The 20,262-nt window shown below is 35.8% G+C and overlaps 3 protein-coding genes and 1 long non-coding RNA gene across 7 annotated transcripts; 1 reads left to right on the top strand and 3 right to left on the bottom strand.

The window, feature by feature from the left end:
• Positions 1-398: 398 nt before the first annotated feature.
• On the bottom strand, positions 399-1,780 carry LOC9324694. Of its 2 annotated transcripts, XR_002334064.1 has the most exons (3): positions 1,546-1,780; positions 1,363-1,439; positions 399-957 (listed from the first exon to the last, which is right to left on the bottom strand). It is a non-coding gene; the product is annotated as an uncharacterized LOC9324694 (long non-coding RNA). The 2 variants fall into 2 exon arrangements; XR_002334065.1 differs by lacking the exons at positions 1,363-1,439; positions 1,546-1,780 and adding an exon at positions 1,103-1,356.
• Positions 1,781-3,488: 1,708 nt separating this feature from the next.
• LOC9324695 (repetin) lies at positions 3,489-6,667 on the bottom strand. The gene is made up of 2 exons (XM_002888586.2): positions 6,288-6,667; positions 3,489-4,289 (listed from the first exon to the last, which is right to left on the bottom strand). The coding sequence occupies exons 1-2, from the start codon at positions 6,600-6,602 to the stop codon at positions 3,723-3,725; spliced, it is 882 nt and encodes a 293-aa protein (XP_002888632.1). The 5' UTR covers positions 6,603-6,667; the 3' UTR covers positions 3,489-3,722.
• Positions 6,668-8,414: 1,747 nt separating this feature from the next.
• LOC9324696 lies at positions 8,415-10,367 on the bottom strand. Its single transcript, XM_002888587.2, has 2 exons — positions 9,902-10,367; positions 8,415-9,674 (listed from the first exon to the last, which is right to left on the bottom strand). Exons 1-2 carry the CDS (start codon positions 9,971-9,973, stop codon positions 8,574-8,576), a joined length of 1,173 nt encoding a protein of 390 aa, XP_002888633.1. The 5' UTR covers positions 9,974-10,367; the 3' UTR covers positions 8,415-8,573.
• A 1,880-nt stretch (positions 10,368-12,247) lies between these two features.
• Positions 12,248-18,263, top strand: LOC9324697 (probable serine/threonine-protein kinase drkD). Of its 3 annotated transcripts, none has more exons than XM_021034999.1 (13): positions 12,248-12,924; positions 13,210-13,660; positions 13,740-14,397; positions 14,525-14,565; positions 14,682-14,750; positions 15,044-15,144; positions 15,258-15,336; positions 15,466-15,564; positions 16,135-16,200; positions 16,314-16,363; positions 16,459-16,540; positions 16,966-17,060; positions 17,738-18,263. In XM_021034999.1, exons 1-13 carry the CDS (start codon positions 12,572-12,574, stop codon positions 17,865-17,867), a joined length of 2,274 nt encoding a protein of 757 aa, XP_020890658.1. In that variant the 5' UTR covers positions 12,248-12,571; the 3' UTR covers positions 17,868-18,263. The 3 variants fall into 3 exon arrangements, with proteins under 3 accessions (XP_020890658.1, XP_020890659.1, XP_020890660.1); XM_021035001.1 differs by having other exon boundaries at positions 12,751-12,833; XM_021035000.1 differs by lacking the exon at positions 17,738-18,263 and having other exon boundaries at positions 12,352-12,924; positions 16,955-17,040.
• The last annotated feature ends 1,999 nt before the right edge of the window (positions 18,264-20,262 follow it).

Genomic DNA, 20,262 nt, shown 5'->3' on the forward strand with positions numbered 1-20,262 from the left:
TATCAACAAAATCCGATGATGAATTCATCTTCGTTTTATCGTCGACGATTTACATACACAATTCAACGTTTGATAAAAGTTTTTCTTGTTTTTGTTCAACGATAAAAGTTGTTAAAAACTATTAATTTCGTTACCGTTTGAATTTTTGGTCTATAATTGCAAAAGGCATTTGTCTTATTGTTTCGGTAAACCAGAAACATTAAAACGAACATGATTTTGTAGTTGTTGCTGTTAACAAATAATTTACCCTATACATGTCGTTTGTTGCTGATACCAGTGACACATAAAGTTAACTTATAATATAAAATTTACAATGGTTTTTGTAACACCACAATGTTACTTTTAAACCCTTTTTTTGTTACTTTTAAACTTAATTTTCTGCAATCAATCTTTTCAGGTGGGAAAATCAACTGATAATATACATCACTTTTATCAAACATAAGCAACAACAAGAACACTCTTTAGTAATCATAAGGTCATCATACGAAAGCACTTCTTTTTGGGTTAAAAGTCCCCTATTTAGTTTTGGTACGATACAGAAACATGACCATATATATCACACACATACATCTTATACATTTATTACTTGGGATACATAATCATTATTTTCTTACTTGAACCGGCAGAGTATCTAGGTGGAGTCTAGAGTCCCTCACTCCCCCACCCGAGTTTGCGGCGCCCGCTGCTTTTGCTGACCTGCCAATTTTCAGTAGCTTTCACCACTACTGCATGGCTGTACCCGCTGTCGTGGTTTGGGTTCATGTACACATGACGAGGTGGAACTTGGTGAGCCATTAGCCTGTCTTGTTGCTTCATCCATTGGCCGTTGTAGTCCTGCATCCCATGCCCGCCTTCGTGCTGAATCACATGCATGTCGTGGTGCTGCATCCCCTGCCCGCCATGGTATGCAACTTCATGCTGCCCCTGCCACCCATTACCTATCTTTCCCATCTTTCCCTGCAAAATGATCATTAAGCAAATTAAAAAATATAAACTGATATGATGACAATTGGCAAGGAACGTCTCAAAAGGTTCTATATAATACTAAATATTGGTGCTTCTTTTATACTATGAGTTTTTGTTAAAATAGAAAAAGCACAACCTTTTTCCTAAAAATTAGCTTCAAAACCCTGTGGTCTGAAGGTGGAAGCTATGGCTTCATCTGCCTATGCTTTTTAAAAAAGTCTGACTATTGGTGTATTTACAAATGACTTTTGATTCTAAATTAAAACTGTTTATATAATATTTTTTTAATGAGTTCCCCCAAAGAATCAGCCTTTAAATATTCTGATTTAAATTTTTAGAAAAAAAACTCCTTTGGTAACAAAGAGGGTTTGAATTTGGGGGCACAAGAGAACCTACCCGCTTTTACCACTAGGTCACTAGCACCTCTTTCGTCTGTGTATGGTTTTTTGATGTGTATATATATAAATCATCAACTGTTTTATTTAGCAAAATTTTAGCATCAGTTGTTTCAGGACTCAAAGCAGTTTAAGATACCTTATATAGATATATATCCTTAAGACACCAAAAGAGATAACTTACGTTGTGGTGAGGCTGGGTCTGGTAGTGGTAGTTGTTGTTGTTGGTTGCTGGTGGTGGGGGTCTGTAGTTGAGATGAAGTGGTTGTTGGTGGTGGTTGCTGCTGTGGTGAGGCAACGTCGCAGTAGTGTGGTGGCTCCGGCTGCTCTCAAAGAACTCCTCCACATCTGAGTCTGAGTCTTCTTCATCGCAGACAGGCATGTGAGCCATGGGTGGACGGCCATGGTTGGCCGGAAGCCTCATCCGGGCTTGATGGTCATAGTTTATGGCTTACACTATTCTACTTCTAATGATTACAAGCTTGTTGGATATAGCGATAGCGATTGGGGTGGAGACATAGATGACCGAAAAAGCACAAGTGGTTTCGTGTTTTATATTGGAGATACGGCTTTCACATGGATGTCGAAGAAGCAACCGATTGTCACTCTATCCACTTGTGAAGCGGAGTATGTAGCGGCTACTTCATGTGTGTGCCATACTATTTGGTTAAGAAATCTTTTAAAGGAGTTAAGCTTACCACAAGATGAACCAACGAAGATATTTGTGGATAACAAGTCGGCAATAGCATTGGCGAAGAACCCGGTCTTCCATGATCGAAGTAAACACATTGACACACGCTATCACTACATTAGAGAGTGTGTTAACAAGAAGAACGTGCTATTGGAGTATGTGAAGACACATGACCAAGTAGCCGATATTTTCACCAAGCCTCTCAAGCGCGAAGATTTGATCAAGATGATGAGTTTGCTTGGAGTAACAAAATCAAGTTTAAGAGGGGGTGTTGAAAGTTAAACTTGATTTTGAATCAAGTTTAATTATTGGGTTAATTACCCAATAATCATTTGATGGGCCAAATCCAAGTTCTAGAGTTTTCTCTACAAATATCATCATCTCCACCTCCTTAAAAAGTTCTAGAAATTCTCTAGAATGATCTTCCATCACCTCCTTAAACATAATAATCTAGATATTTTTATAGAATAATCTAGATAATTGTATTATTATAATCTAGATATTATGATGGAATAATCTAGATTTAGAATTAAAATATTTTAGATATTTTGTAGTTTGGAGGCTATAAATACCACCTCCCTCTCTCATTTGTAGTAAGATTGTGAAGTTGTCTTCAAGTTAAAATCAAAGTAATAAAAATTTTATTTCCTAAAACTCTCTTTCAAACACTTAAACACTTTCTCCATTACTTCTAAAAGAATTTTACTCGAACAGAGTAGACATATTTATTCTGATTCTGTTGGTCTTAATTAATGATTAGTCCAATTCACGTGGAAAATTTGAATTCTTCATTGACTAAATATATTGATGGAAGCATAATATATAATCTTCAATTCATCTTCTTACCACGTACACGTTACCTAGAGTTCGTGAAGCAATATGTTTTATATATTTTAATTAAGAGTAGAGAGTTTAGATTTCAGAGTTTTGAAACTCTTGTGCACATATATAATTAAGATATTTAGATTTTGTGGTTTATTCAACTTTTTCAATATCAATTGATAAATGTAGAAAAAATTTTGTATATTTTAATTTTCTTTGATATTTCGTTATAGGAATATAAGAAAACGATTTCAGAAATATTAACAAAATGAATTCATCTTCGTTCTGTCGTCGACGATTTCACCAACACAATTAAACGATTAATAAAAGTTGTAAACTGTTAATTTCTGTACCGTTCTGAAGTTTTGGTCTATAATTGCAAAAAAACATTTGTCTAATTGTTTGATGAACCGGAAACATTGAAACGAACATGATTTTGTAGTTGGTTCCTGTTAACAAACAATATACTAGATACATGTCGTTCGTTGCTAATACCAATGACACATGAACGACATATCCTACTGCACTACTTAACTTATAAATTCACTAGGATTTTTGTTACGCCACAATGTTACTTTTAACTTAAATTTGTGCAATATAATCACTCCTTCCAGGAGGGGAAATCAACTGATAATATACATCACTTTTATTAAACATAAGCAGCAACAACAACACTCCTTAGTAATTATTATGTCATCAAACAGAAGCACCTTTTAGGGGTTTAAAGTCCCCTATTTAGTTTTGATAAGATAGAGAAATCCATCACACACATACATCTTATAAATGTATTATTTGGGATACATAATCATTACTTTCTTACTTGAACCGGCATAGTATTTAGGTGGAGTCTAGAGTCCCTTACTCCCCCACCCGAGTTTCTGGCCGCTGCTTTTGCTCACCCGCCAATTCTCAGTAGCCTTCACCACTACTCCGCCTTGGTGCTGCATCCCGTGCCCGCCCTGGTGTTGTAGTCCGTGCCCCCTCTGGTGTTGCAGTCCGTGCCCGCCCTGATGCTGCATTCCGTGCCCATCCTGGTGCTTCATCTCGTGCCCGCCCTGGTGCTGCCTTCCGTGCCCGCCCTGGTGCTGCAGTCTGTGCCCGCTCTGGTGCTTCATCTCGTGCCCGACCTGGTGCTGCATTCCGTGCCCCCCTTGGTGCTGCATTCCGTGCCCACCCTGGTGCTTCATTCTGTGCTCCCCTTGGTGCTGCATCCCGTGCCCGCCTTGATGCTGCAACCCGTGCTCTCCTTGGTGTTGCATTCCATGCTCGCCCTGGTGCTGCATCCCATGTATGTTGTGGTGTTGCATCCCGTGTCCGCCATGGTGTTGCATCCCATGTCCACCGTGGTGCTGCATCCCGTGCCCTCCATGGAATGCATCTTCATGTTGTCCCAGCATTCCATTACCCATCTTCCCCTGCAAAATGATCATTAAGAAAATTGAAAACATACATATTAAACTGATAGGATGACAATTGGCAAAGAACGTCTCAAAAGGTTCTATAAAATTGGTGCTTCTTTTGTACTATAGTTTATTGTTATTTTTTTTTAATTTAAGTTTATTGTTATTATAGAACAAAAAGCACAACCTTTTTCCTAAAATTTAGCTTCAAAACCCAAGTGGCCTGATGCTCTAAGCTATGGTTTCCTTTGCCTATACTCTAGGAAAAGTCTCACTAACGGTTTATTACACATTACTTTTGATTTTAGGCAAATATCAGTATCTATGCTCAGAAGACCAAAGAATTAAGTCTGTATGCATGCTTTTTTATTAATTAAGTGAGCAAGAGAGAGAATAATGTTTTTACCATTTTACCCTTTTTCTAAACACTTGATTATTTGTCTCTCTTCCAAATCCTTCTCTTTCCAAATCATCTTCTTTCTTCATCGTCACTTCCATTTTTTTCAAACAGATTTTATATCCAATTCTCCATTTGGTTAATAAAATTCATTGTTTTTATATGTAACACACAATTATCACCAAACGATTCATAAAAATAGAGAGAACTTACATGAGTTTAGATGGATTAAACTTTTAATTTGAAGAATTTTGGGATGAAAATTATAGTTTTGTAATTTAAAGTGAAGATGGAGAGGACGAAGATAAAGGAAATTTGCAGGTGAACATGGGTTGGAGTTGCAGGTGACAATGAAAGAAGAAAAAAATTTGGAAGAATGACGACAGAGGAGGATACCCGAGAAGAATGAAATTTTATTGTTTTTTACGTCCACGATAACACATAAGTTAACCGTGATAAACAAGTTATAACGATAAATAAATATGCTAATGCATAAGTTAACGATGCTAATGCATAAGTTAACGGTAATAAATAAATTGTTGAAATAAATAAACATGTCAATATATAAGTTAATTGATATCAATCAGATAATAAATAATTTAACATGATAAATATAAATTTATCATATAACTTGAAAAGTTATAGCGATACAATCTGATTTATATTGTTAATCAAATAAATAATCAGCAAAATCATTATCTTTTTATTTTATCTCGTGATGAATAGTATTTTTGATGTTGGCCGAACAGTGTTTTAGTTTTTATTTATCGCGATACAATTTGATTTACATTGTTAATCAAATAGATAACTACAAAAATCATTGTTTCCTTATTGATTCCGATGATAGATAGTGTTTCCGATAACAAATGAACAATGTTATTTTTACTGTTAACACTAAATTATTTATCTTGTTATTATTTTTGTTAGCATTTAATTCTAACAAAAGGTAGTTTTGGTATTAATTAAATCAGAGGAAAGTGAACTAATAAAAAAATAAGTATGGATAGATTTTTAATTTTGCAATCCTCCATGCATATCAATTAATATAGCCCTTGATTTTATATAATATTATTTTCTTAAAACGATAGGAGTTCCGGACTTGGCTCATAAATCCATAATCCCCTTCTCTCTACGAAAGAGTGTTAGAACTTAGGGCACAAAAAACCAACTCCCTTTTATCACCACCTCTTTAATCTGTTTATATAATTTTGTTTTTTGATGTGTATAATACAAATCAGAATCAATTGTTTTATTTGGCAAAATTTTAGCACCAATTTTCAGGACTTAATTTTTTTTTTAAATACCTTTAGGCTACCTCCATTAGTGGTCTCTAAAGTTATATCTAAAGATTAAAATATTAGAAAATAAAGAAAAATAATGAAAGAGAAAAAGCAACATCTCTGTTTGAGAAACAATACTAGTATGGTGCTAATGAGAGACTCTTCAGCTTACATGTTATATTTCATGTGGTCCAATATTTTTAAAAAATTAATCATTAATATTTCAGTTTTAAGAAACTCTCCTGAGACAATGGAGATGCTCTTACATAGAAATATATCTAACTAACAGACCATAACATGATTAGTAAGGTCAAAACACCAAAAGAGATAACTTACATTATGGTGAGGCTGAGTCACTGGAGGTGGAGGCCTGAAGTTCAGATGAAGTGGTTGCGGCAACGCAGTAGTGTGGTGGGTCCGGCTTCTCTCGAAGAACTCCTCCACATCTGAGTCTGAGTCTTCTTCATCGCAGACAGGCATGTGAGCCATGGGTGGACGGCCATGGTTGGCCGGAAGCCTCATGCGGGCTTGATGGTCAAAGAAGCTTCCTTCTGACTCCATATGAGTCACAAACTCCTTGTGCTCCTCGAACCCGAAGCCGCGGCTTCTCCCGTGTCTGTGCCCGAACCCTCTGGTAAGCTTATCAAGCATTTTTCTTTAAATATATACTTGTGTTAGTTTTCTTTGATAGGGATAAGTAATTAAAATCTTTCAGGTGTTTTAATATATACAATTCTTGTACTGTAGTATGACACCATATTGCAATTATTTGTAATGGGATTTGAATCTTATTCTCTTTTCTACCACCACCATACCGAAAGTTGAGTAGACATATTTATTCTGATTCCGTTCTTCTTAATTAATGATTAGTCCAATTCACGTGGAAAATTCGAATTCTTAATTACTGAATATCGATGGAGGCATATTATATGATCTAGTTTAGTTCTACTACGGTTTTAATTTTGGTTTTATTATGTATTGATATCAAATCTGTTTGGGGTAAAACTGTTATTTCATTTTTGAGTGTATCACTTAATTATTATGTGTAATTGAGTTTATGTAAATTAAACCATGTAGCGTCAAAAACTTGTCTTTTAGTTTTTGACCTTTGGACTAGTTCTAAAGGTGTTTAGGCATAATCCTATGTGTACGGCCGCTTCTACTTGTGCTCCACGAACTCTAGGTAATGTGGACATGCTACGTGGTAAGATGAACACTTTCTTATGAGTTATGAATGGTCTGATGGACTCAAGACGTCAAAAAGTTTCGCAGGCATTGACGATTGCATAGTCCCTTCAATCTTCATCAAGTCCATTCATCATGACTCGAGACATGGATACTTACAAGGGGGCAAGGTACTCACGAATTAAGAGACATTTATGTTTGAAATCTCTATTTAGGTTAATTAATGTTATTTCCTTTGCATGTACCTTGAACAAATAAATTCAATTCAAGTAACTCGCCATATAAGATAAAAACCATAAAACTAACAAATATAGACTCTCCAAACAATCATCTTCATCACCATGTACCTCATGATTCACTTGTCGACCAACCCAACAGAAATGAGAACTTAAGTATGTGGCAACGCTCAAATGCATCGGAGCCCTGCAACATGACTCTTGACCTTTATAAATGCATGCAAAGTATTGTTATTGAGTTCATGATCATTAAATTCATTATTGTTTTCTTTTTGTCATTTTTCTCAAATTTTCTAAGAACATAGAGCTTAAAGTAAGCATATATATATAGTATATGGGTATATTAATATAGGCAGTAGAAAAAACATGTAGTATATAGATGATAGATTGTGTTCGTGGAATGGTTTTCGGATTTGTTACAGCTAAGAGAAGACATTCATCAGTCATATAATGAATGAACGGTCCAAATATTCAAATAATAAAACGGAAGGAGAATAACATCTAGTATTAATTTTTTTTTTTTTTTTTGGACAAAACATCTAGTATTCATAAATCATGTTCTTTATATAGTAAATCATGTTGTGGACACAAATATACTTATAACATGTATTCATTTTTCGTCGACAAAAACAAAACATGTTTCTGAAAGATATCAATCATTTGCAGCTAAACACTAAAAGTCGGTTTTGATAAAATCAATCGATACTCTTTTTTTTTTTTTTCCAATAAAGAATCAATCAATACTTCGTTAATTAAATATTTGTATCATCTTCTCTTATACTTTTTTTTTTTTTTTTCTTCTCATCTTCTCTTATACTATAATTTAATTTCCGCATACTCTTTCCAATAACATAGCCATGTGACACTGGCCGGTGTCTGGTACTTAATGTTCATTTTTGTATAGTTTTATCAATAGAAAATACATTGGCGTATTTTGTTAATTGGCTTGCTAGTCGTGCAAGCATATGCTTTCAGCTATAACGTGGACTATACCACACCATCTTCGATTGATGCCGAATAACAAAACTTGTCTTAGAAAAAAAACCCCAAAGAGATAAAAATATAATAAATTAAATTGTATATGTACACGAAAGTAACCAATAAAATCGACCATGAACTCTTTCAAAAAAAAATTCACCAAAGAATTAATAATCATGAGTTAGTAGTAGTGTTCCATATCATATTAGTTACAATAGCCAATTCATTCCTCATCTCTCAAGCAGTTCCCCGGAAGAAGAAACTTGTACTTCTCTGCATTCTCCAGTAGGTATGCGGGAAGATGAACCGCGGAATAAGAATGCGGGATCGGACCCATTTTACCGATAATGTCTTTAAACGTGTATTCCTCGGGAATCATGTCGAAGAGATCCGCTCCGCTGCATATAACTCTTTGAACCCTTTTCGGGTTCAAGTAATGTGCGAATCTCACTCTATCGTAGTGACTATAAGCTTTCATTTTGAACACAAACTCGCTTATCCGTCTGAAACAGAAGCTGCAATGCCACCCTGAATCCGACAAGATCACATCAGACTGTCTATAGTGCGCATACCTCGTTTTACCCGTCTGGTATCTATGAACTGATGCTCTCCAACTCTTATCATCGACCGGGAACTCAAACGAGTACAAGTAATTCTTCAGTCTAAGATGAAGGATTTTCGGTATGTCATCGCACCAACGGAGAAGATTTATCGTATGTCTGCTTGGAATCTCATCAACATCAGACATAATAAGCAAGTCATCATCGGTAATACCCGCAATTCTCAAAAGCTGATCCAGTGCGATTCTCTGATAGGCCTCTTCGTAAAAAGGATTCTTCTCTCCTTTCTTAAACCTTCCTCCTATCGACCCGTAAGTCAACCGTGGCTCAATAAACTTAAACTCATCCCTATGCCCCGCGAAAACAAGCGGTTTAGGTAATCCGGTGAAAGTCGAGTTAGATTCAAGCAGAACAAACTGAGTAACATATGGATACAGTTCTTTCCACCGTATCGTGAGAAGTTCAACTTCAGTACTAAACAAAACAGCGTCGTAGACACGACGAGGGTACTCACGTATTCCCCAGCCATGGAGTTTACAAAGAGATTCCATAGAAGCGTTCTCGTGGTGATAATGCGGTATCTCATGGAATGGTTTTGGTGGTGATTCCCATAAAGGTCTCAAGAAATATGAAATCTTGAGGGCGTTAATGTATACACCAAGAACACACATTGGTACGATTACTAAAAGAAACAGAATCGATTTTAAATCAACACCACGCAAGATACAACAGAGTCTTGAGATACCAAAGCCTCGATCTGATTCCTGATTCCAAACCAAAGAGAAAAAAATGTCAATTCTTGAAACCAATCATCGCTGACTAAAAAACCAAACAAGAGATATTGACCAATCTAAGCAAGTACAGAGAGATCAATCTAATTCAAGATTCCACAAGATCTATAATTTAGATCGAGAGTAGAAACCAAAAGGGTTCTTTGAGCATTGACTAAAGATCTTGTTTTTTTTTTTCAAGAAGAACAAAAATCACAAACCTGAGTTCCGCATAAATCATCGGACTTTTTAGAACAGTAGTGACCACCGTTTTCTCCCATCATCCACCACATCTTTCTTCGAACAAGAACTCGATTTGAGATATAAAGAACCAAACTTTACCACAAAAAAAAACAGAATCTTTAGAGGTTGGTTCAACAAGAGATACAATAAACAACACCCCAAAAAAGGGGAGATTTTTGAAAGAATTAAAGAATAAACAGAGCAAAAAAACAGAGTTTTTTTTTTTATGTGATTGTGTTTTGTTTGTGTGTATGAAGTTTGTGAGAGAGGTGGGTGATGATGAATGGATTTTGTTGTCTTGAGGAACTAACTAACAAGAGAGAAAAGGGTAATTAGGTCAATGAAGAAAGTTTCAACGTAAGTTCCGTTGCTTGGCTTGATTGATGAAGTATTATCATTCTCTCTACACCACGCGTTGTGTGACTCAGTCCCCCACTTCCAGCTTTTGTCGTGTCTTTTTTTTTTTTTTATAAGTTGAAAAAGCTCAGAATCACTTATGTACTCTTTCTTCTCTCTTCAACAACCACGTGGCTTCCACTGTAAAATATACACATCTCTAATTAATCTTAAACTTTCACAATCTGTATATAATATACTCTTCTGATGTCAACAGTTTTATAAGCTAAGTATTCATATTAGGGAAAAAGTCTTGAAAAGTACTATGTAATTGTTTGCATAAAGTTCTGAAAAGAAGTACCCACCAAGTTTGAGACCTAGAAAAATGCGTATCTGACACTTTTGTAAGGTTAGATTAAATTACACATCTATACTAGTATAATCGCAGCACTTTTTGTGACGGGTGGGTAAAAAATCTTTCGGATATATCGGATATCCGACCCATTTTAAAAATTTCTTCACAAAAAATTTGTTGGGTCGGGTTATATTTAACCCAACTCATACACCGGATATTCCATATTTAATAATTTAGATTTTTAGAAGATTTGATTAAGATTTATAATTATGATTCTCTTATCATTTTTGTTTGATTTGTTTTAACTGTTTTGAATCATCATATAATACATAAAGTAAAAAAAAAAATCAATTTTTTTTCTGCATATACTGTGATTCGAAATTTTAAAAACGGACATATATTATCCAATTGACGAAAATGTGTGTTCAACGTTCTACATCGATTAAAATATTTAGACAATGATTCAGAATCATATCATAAATAAGAACATTAATAAAATAAATGAGTTTTTTGGCGGGATGGGTTTGGCGGGACGGGTTTTTGATCAACAATAATAAAAAGATTAAAATATCATTAATCCGCCGCTTCAATACGGATTTAATCCTTATTTTTTTAATACAAATCACAGGACGGGTTAAGAAATTACGGAACGGGTTATATTTCGGAAATGATTTATATGGCGGACGAATTTGAATCAATATTTATATACCGCTTTAATACGGGTTAAATCCTTAGTTTATTAATAATTATCTCGTGGACTCGTGGTATACTGTTACTTAATAACAATTATAAACTATAATATAAATAAATATGTTATAAGGAGATACAATTTACAAAATATTTTTATACTAACTTTAAAATTAAATCATCCCGCGGTGTACCGCGGGTTAAAATCTAGTGTATATTATGAAAATTCTTTATTATGTTCTTTATGGTTCAATTTGTTGGTTTTATTTATTGATTTTTTTTTCTTTCTAAAAATGATACAACCCAAAAAAAAAAAAAATTAAAAGCCCAAAAGGCCCAATACCAAATGGTTTAACATAGGTTTGCTGGACTAACAAAACCTTCATAGGTTTGCTGGACTAACAAAAGTTACAAAACCTATCCGAAGGAGGAGAAATTCCGGCAAAATGATCGGAGAAGTCGAGGAGCGACAACCGCACATGTTCCCTCATCGACCCACCCAATAGCCGGCAGTTGCTCCCTCTTCTATGTTATTTGAGCAATACTTCGTTTGCTTTGATGGTTAAGACTTAGGAGTAACCAATGGTGCGTTCGGCTAGTGGTTTAAGTACAGGGGTTGGACACATGTACTTTCTAGTTCGATTTCGGTGGGAAGAATGCTTTACGCCATGGAAAGATTAAGGTTTAAGGTTTAGGCCCAACCCCCTCCTAGAAAAACTTATGAATAAACAATTTGTTTAATTTGTGTCTTTTTATTAAATTATGTGTCATAAACTCATAATAAAATAAAATTTCTGCAAGTAGGATTCAAAATTACTACCAATCAATAAACAACAAACCGTTCTCTACCACTTGTGTTTCTCCATATATCTATATTATTATACTTGGTCAATTCCATAAATTTGTATCACTCAGGTGTTATTGAACACAAGTTGATTAAAAAAAAAAAACAAGTTGAAAGAACAGAGAAAAATAAGCAAAAGTATTAAAAACGAAAAAAAAATAAAAAAAAAAATTGTAAGAACAAAATGAAAACGCTAAAATCAGAAATAAAAGAATCAAAGAAGCAAAGATAAGCAAAACAAGTTTTCCTAAATTGTTTGACTCCTTAAAGAAACTCTACACAAAAACCTTTCTTCAAAAATTCTCAGATTCTTCCACGATTTGCTTAATCTCCCTTCGAGCTTTCACAGTTGATTCAGCTTCCTACAATTTCCGATTTCAAACTCAATCACCTTCAGATTCCGATCTCCATTCACTACCAAGCACAATGGAGAATCCACCAGCAGAGAAGCTATTGAAGAAGATAAAAGAGCTAGAAGAAAGCCAAGAAGATCTAAAGCGAGAGATGTCGAAACTCAAAGTATCGGCGGAGATTAAAAGGCGTTCGCATTCTTCATCACCTAAACGACCTTCGAGGAGAAACAATGGAGACGGAACTCCGTTATGGAGAAAAAGCGGCGCCGCATCGTTCCGTCACGCTTCTCCTTTACGGAAAGAGGGAGCTGGTGGTGGTGAAGGACCATCGGCAGGCAAGTTCACCGATAAACAGTATTTGAATATTTTGCAGTCTATGGCTCAAGCTGTTCATGTCTTCGATCTAAATGGCCAAATTATCTTTTGGTGAGTAGGTAGATTTTTTTGTGGAATCCTCCATTGTTTCTTCCTTTTTCGGAATCGATAATGAGTAGTCAAATGCTAGGATTGTGAAATGGATTCATATAGAAAGGAGATGTGTGAGTTTGTGGATAGATTTAGAGTATAGTGTAGACTCTAGTTACCTGATATGTTCAGATTCAGAATCGATATATTAGAGAGTGTTGGTATCGTTTTTAGTATAGGATCTAGCATCTGATATGTCAGCCAAGTTATGTACAGTGTTCAAATTTGTTGGAATGGTTGTTATAGGAACTCGATGGCGGAGAAGCTTTATGGATTCTCAGCTGCGGAAGCGTTAGGGAAGGACTCGATTAATATACTTGTAGATGGTCAGGATGCTGCTGTTGCACAGAATATCTTTCAGCGTTGCAGCAGTGGAGAGAGTTGGACTGGAGAGTTTCCTGTCAAGAACAAAGCAGGAGAGAGATTTTCGGTTGTGACCACAATTTCTCCTTTTTATGATGATACTGATTCTCTTATTGGGATTATATGTATCACGAACGATTCGGCACTCTTTCAACGCCCGAGAGTTCCTCTAGCTAAAACAAGGGGGCAAGAAGGGGAAACTAGCTTTAGCCGGGGGACGAATGGTGTTGCATCTAGGCTTGGTATTGATTCCAAAGAGGCTGTTGTGTCGAAACTTGGCCTTGATTCTCAGCAGCCTATTCAAGTTGCTATAGCATCTAAGATATCAGATTTGGTGAGTCCAATTGTATGTTATAAATTCTCACCTTTTGTTATATTGTTGCATCTTTTGACTAGTGTAGTCCAAATTTCAGGCATCCAAGGTGGGCAACAAGGTCAGGTCGAAAATGCGAGCAGGGGATAATAACGCCTCACACCCTGAGGGTGGAAATGGGGGCAGTCATCAGTCTGATCAGGGTTTTTTCGATGCTGCTTTCTCTGACCAGAGGGAGGATGCAGAAACAAGTGGTGCTAGCACACCTAGGGGGAATCTGATCCAGTCTCCTTTTGGTGTGTTCTTATGTAACGATGAGAAATCTTCTTCGAAATCCTCCAGAGAATCCAATGATGAAAATGATGGAAACTCTGTTATCCCTAAGACACTTACCTCAAAAACTGAAGAGTGGATGGTAAAGAAAGGACTGCCATGGCCATGGAAAGGGAATGAACGGGAAGGTTTGGAAAGAAGGAATGCTCATTCTGTGTGGCCTTGGGTGCAGAATGAACAACAGAAAGAAGAGGCTCATCATACCAATTCCTATAATAATGTTAAGTCTGAAAGCCAGGCAAGTGAAAGTAATAAACCTGCCAATAACGAGAATATGGGTTCTATTAATGTGAATAGCGCAAGCAGTGCTAGCAGCTGTGGAAGTACCAGCAGCAGTGTTATGAACAAGGTCGATATGGATAGCGACTGCTTGGACTACGAAATCTTATGGGAAGATTTGACAATTGGAGAGCAAATCGGGCAAGGTGATATACTCCTTTGAGAAAGATGAATTCTTTTGTGAAAGACATTTCTAGACATCATATAATTTTCTCTGGTTTTCTTCTCTCTGTTCTGCTAACATGCTATAATTTTCCCTCTTTATACATACAGGTTCATGTGGAACTGTCTATCATGGTCTATGGTTTGGATCTGTACGTTCTTGTCATATCTTGACATTGAAGAATATGCATCATCGATGTTTACAAGCCTCCATGAAATTCACGAACTTAAAAAAAACTATTACTGAGAGTTGCTAATGTCAGTGCAGGATGTGGCTGTTAAGGTGTTTTCCAAACAAGAATATTCAGAAGAGATCATAACATCTTTTAAACAAGAGGTATTATTGTTTTCTGTCGCTTCTCTAAGCATGATTAGTAAAAGTTATTTATATCAGAAAAAAAACAAAAAAAATAACTGTTAAAATTTTTATTTGTTTTATGAGTAATACCTGCCTTCTGTCTTCCATGTTTTCTTATGTCAAAATCTTTCCGAAACTACCACAATTTTTCTGTACGAAATCTTTTTCCAAACTGCATCTACACCGAAAACTTACTCATTACAGAGATTAGCCTAGCCTAGCTACTCATTCTAGTTTGGTAATACCTATGCTGGAATTGTTTTATCTTGAAGGTATCGTTGATGAAAAGACTTAGACATCCAAACGTTCTGCTGTTTATGGGAGCTGTGGCATCACCTCAGCGTCTTTGTATAGTGACAGAGTTTCTTCCACGGTTCGGCCCTTCTCTTTGGCTAATACTATATTTCATTTCGGGATGTATGTCCTCCGGGGCCAAAACTCTGACTCACACTCTAAAGTCTAAATCTTTTGAATTAATATTTGTAGTGGAAGTCTCTTTCGTTTGCTGCAAAGGAACAAGTCAAAACTGGATTTGAGACGACGTATCCATATGGCCTCAGACATTGTGAGTATTACACTTGATTTCCCAGTTGTGTCCAAGGTTTTCTAAGTAGAAGCTGCTCTATTTTGGTTCTTTGTTATATCTGTTCTGCATATCCTTCTTTTCCGCTCTTTGATTAAGTCTTTACCACAGGCTCGGGGCATGAATTATCTTCACCACTGTAGTCCACCCATCATTCACCGTGATCTGAAGTCGTCAAATCTACTGGTCGATCGGAACTGGACTGTGAAGGTATTGTTTTCATTGTTGAGTCTTATAGTTTCCCTTAATCTGGACCGCCAATAACTTTAAGCCGTTGGTAATTCTGATGGAGCTAAAAAAAGATAATCATTTACCTACAAAATACGTCCCCCTTCATCAGATTTCGCAGGTGACATAAGTTTGGTGGGTGAACTAGATAAGGATGTCCCCAATTAAAAAAATATTGCTTCATTGATTGTTTCTGTGACACAAGTGGAGGATATATTAGAGTAGGTCATCAAAATAATGTTATTAAGTCTATAATTCCCGTTTCAGAATTGAAGAGTTGTATTCTTGTATGAGTAAACAATCGTTTAATCATTAAGGTACTATGCCTTAGACTTTAAAGCAAAAGGGAAAATCATATAAACTATATTCTAAACAGTAAATGAAGCTTAAGATAATGATTCGTCTTTTTGAACAAAAAAAAAAAAGGGATAATGATTCGTCTTTTGTGAATATATCAGAAAAGAAGCGTAGATTTTAATTACAGGACTAGAAACTATTATTGAAGTTAAAAGGGTGTTTGTCATAGTTAACTTACTTTGTCAGCTCTAACAGGTTGCTGACTTTGGTCTTTCTCGCATCAAGCATGAGACGTACCTCACTACAAACGGAAGGGGAACAGTACTTTACATAGACTCATACTGAATTGATTCTTCTTCCTCTTTACTTAATTTTAATGATATCAGTTCTCTCACGATGAATTTCATTGCTTTTTTTTTTTATCTGTTCTGTAGCCTCAATGGATGGCACCAGAAGTTCTTCGAAACGAGGCTGCTGATGAAAAGTAATTTCTCATTTTCTGTTTGATTAAGTTCCTTTCCTTATAGTTTGCTCTAGCTTTCATCTCTAACGATGCTCTTCCTACTCTTCAAATGGCAGGTCTGACGTTTACAGCTTTGGAGTAGTACTATGGGAGCTTGTGACAGAGAAGATCCCATGGGAAAATCTAAATGCTATGCAGGTATAGTTTCCGCTTTTAGGAAGAAGAAAAAAAAACAAAATCGTCTCCAAATGAAAATTAGACTAGGGAAATTTAAAAGTGACCATATCTTACTTAAAGATATACAAGGCCATAATAGTCCAAGTAAGAATCTCAAAGTTACAAAGTACTGTAGCTAATTGGTCGGTATTGATATATCCATCTATCCTATAAAGAAGATGTAATCCTAGTATGTTGGAAACAATACTACCCATTTGGGTTATCTTTGGTCAAATCAAATGGTTTGTTTTGCACACTTATACGAATTAGAGGTCTTGTTTCAATCGCAAAACATCTGTTCTGCTTAAAAAAGTTTGCTTTTTTGCCTCCCTTTAGTTCCTATAGGTAAATTATACGATCACATAGTAAACCAAATATGAAAAGAAGTTTTATTAGGATACTTGCAGGTGATTGGAGCCGTGGGGTTCATGAACCAGAGGCTGGAAGTCCCAAAGGACATTGACCCTCAGTGGATTTCTTTAATGGAAAGCTGCTGGCATAGGTACATAAAACATATTTGACATTCTGTAATTACCTTGTTAGAGGAAAATAGCCTCACTGATTCTTCGGTCCAAAATTGGTTGCATATAGGAGGGACCAAGATTTGGTTTTCATAAACAACTCGTAATATGCCATGCTCTGGTTTTCTGCAGAAGCTGAACTAAACCTGATGTTTTGTGTCATGAATGAACATAGAAAATAACTACAAATGTAGAAATGTTGCAAATCCTTGAATTTGGAATTCGTAAGATTACTGTTTAGGAAACCTTGAGTAAACAAAAGTTCGATAAAACATATACTCAGCATTTCAATCCTTTAATTTCCATGGGTCCCAAACACAAATACTATTGAAGGCTTCATTAACGAGTGTAATGACTTCAAGGTCTATATGCTTTTTTTAGTTGAAAATTTTCCACAGATTCAGGGCCCATAAAAAGGGTCAAGTTAGGTACAATTATTGTAAGTTTGTTGACAGATCTTGTATAGTTTTCTTTCAACCGACACCACTATTGGAAATTAGTTATTGACTTAGTGTTTATAGATTTGAACTTTGATCACCGAAACATACTGATTTGCTTTCACAGGTTTACCTAAACATTTATAAAAGCTTGTAAACTCTTTCATAGTTTCGTATAGTAAATGTCGCAGCAGCTAATTTGGGTTAAGTTATTTCTGCAGCGAACCGCAGTGTAGACCATCGTTCCGAGAACTGATGGACAAACTAAGAGAGCTTCAGAGAAAGTACACTGTACAGTTCCAGGCAGCTCGTGCTGCATCAATAGACAACTCTTCTTTGAAGGGAAAATAAACCCAAAGAGCAGAAGATCTGAATATGCATTTCGCGGTTCAAGACGACAAAAGAAGAAACTTATGGTACAAAAAAAGAAGTTTGGTGGAAGTGCAATGAAGAGAAGCAGCTGAAGAACACTTTGATATGCTCTCTCATTGCGTGAGAGAGGCATTCTTTATATGGAGTTCAATTCGAAATCGTCATGTGCTTTCGATGCGAGCTACAGAGGTTATACATATGTAATTGTGCCTATCTATTTATGTAATTCATAATAGAGAGAGAGAGACAGACCCAGTTTTTAAGAATAGGCTGTACAGGTGACAAACGAGTAAAAAAAAACCCAAAGATTTGTAACCCTGATTTTAGTAAATATTGTCACTTTTATTTGGATCAATACATTGTTATTGTTCGTGAGTTGGGAGTCGGGGTCTAGACGCAACTCAGTATAGAACCTTAAATCTGTGACAATCTGCAATTGAAAGAAGTTTTTTTTATCTCGACTACAGAGACATTATAGAACAACCAACAAAGTACAAAGTTCTAACTTCTAAGATAGGTTCTAGATAGACGAGTCAAGTGGTCGGCCTTATGAGTTTCTACACAAAAAATGAAGGATAAAGAAAATGAGGTGAAACCTCCTCTGAGGCGTGGAACTTCTTTAGCTTTGTTGCGAAATTAGGCCATTCTTCCGATCTCTCAATCATTCTTATGAGTTATGACATTTTGGCAATCTATTCCAAAGGCTTGTTGAGAAGTTTGTTGCAAGAGGCACTTCAAAGCCCGAATGAGTGCAAATATGATGAGAATCAGTATTTTACATCATTTGAAAAAAGTACAAATTACGCAACTGTCATTAATTAAAAAATTATGTCTTTTTTGTAGTTGAAAAATCACTCCAAGCTAGTTTGTCCTGTAGAAGACAAAATCCACAATGAATATACTCGTCACAATGTTAGTGTGTTATTTTCCTAAAACTCTCTAAGACTCTAACGTTCAAGTGAGTAAAAAACCATATTATTTGAAATAAGAAAATAGAAAGAAGAAAAAAGGTTGTCTCTTAATAATAATGGTGAGTTACCTGACATAAATACTCGTTAGAGACTAGAAAATTGTTAGGACCAGGCATCTAAAGATAGATGCCGAAAAAACCTTATATATCGAGTTGTTCGGACCATTGTAAGATTGGGCCAAATACCTCTAGGACTAGTCGGAAGAACCATAAAAAATAAAGCAAGTGTTTGGAGTTATATGGTTCTCCACTTCTCCTAAAGTAAGTTACATGTGGTGTTACTGTTAACGGGTTTCCTATAAACCACGACGCTAAGTGATTCGTCCAACCATGAGTGACAATTTTAGCTAAAACTATTTGCACTTACGTTCACGATTTTGTGAGGCGGACATGTTGTTGAGTGGAGCATGATGATGTATGCGCTAGTTTTCACTCACGTGCTATTCTTAGGGAGACTAATGTTGGTTAACCGGATCATCATAACTCATAAGCAATAATCGGATCTGTCTTGCGCGACAATGGTAGAATTATTTCGCAGATGATGTGTGTGAATAGTCATCTTTAGAATTGTCTTTGCCACTACCCCGAGATAAATTTTGTACGCTTGTTCGGATGCTTGCTTTAGTCAAGTAGACTCCACCCATTAGTGGGTAGGGGCATGGGTTTGTTCCTGAGAGGCTGAACAATGTTGGAAGAGACTTGGAGCCAATTTGTGATAATATTTGGAGCCGTTTTTTCTGCTCTCATGTTATTAAAGCTAAAAGTAATATTGAAAAACCTTTTTTTTGGGGCAAAAGAACTTTCATTCCTGAAAAACTAAATATAAGTTTTCGTCCAATATTATAATTTTCTCAGATTAAATTCTGTTTTAGAATTACATAAAACTAAACCATAGATAAATACATGACTATTAAATATTTTTCAAAGAGTAAAAAAAATTGAAGATCATGATATATTTTTTTTCATATATCCTAAATGCTTCCAAACAACTTAAAATCATCCACATATCCATTTATCTCCTTCACAAGAAAGACAGCAAATTTGGCCAAAAATAAATAAAGAAAGAAAATACAAGATCTATCTATCTATAAGACAGTACCAAAATCCAGCTCAGCTCCAATCGTGGAGGATCTCTAATCGGGACAAATGGATCCCACAGCCACAAAGGGACCATCCAAAGCAGGCATTGTCGGCCAAACACCCACTCGGGTTACATTAACATTTAAAATCAAATAAAATCAAAAATCATACAAATCTCTTCTTCTTTCACACGTAGAGTTGACATCACGACAGGAACCTCTCATGCAATCCCTAAAACACCCTTGTTCTAACCACGTTTATATCCATAATGCCATTGGCCCCTCTAGCCCTCGTCGTTCGTGGTCACTGATTGATCCAAGACAA

Source organism: Arabidopsis lyrata (genome assembly GCF_000004255.2).
Source record: "Arabidopsis lyrata subsp. lyrata unplaced genomic scaffold ARALYscaffold_2, whole genome shotgun sequence".
NCBI lineage: Eukaryota > Viridiplantae > Streptophyta > Magnoliopsida > Brassicales > Brassicaceae > Arabidopsis > Arabidopsis lyrata.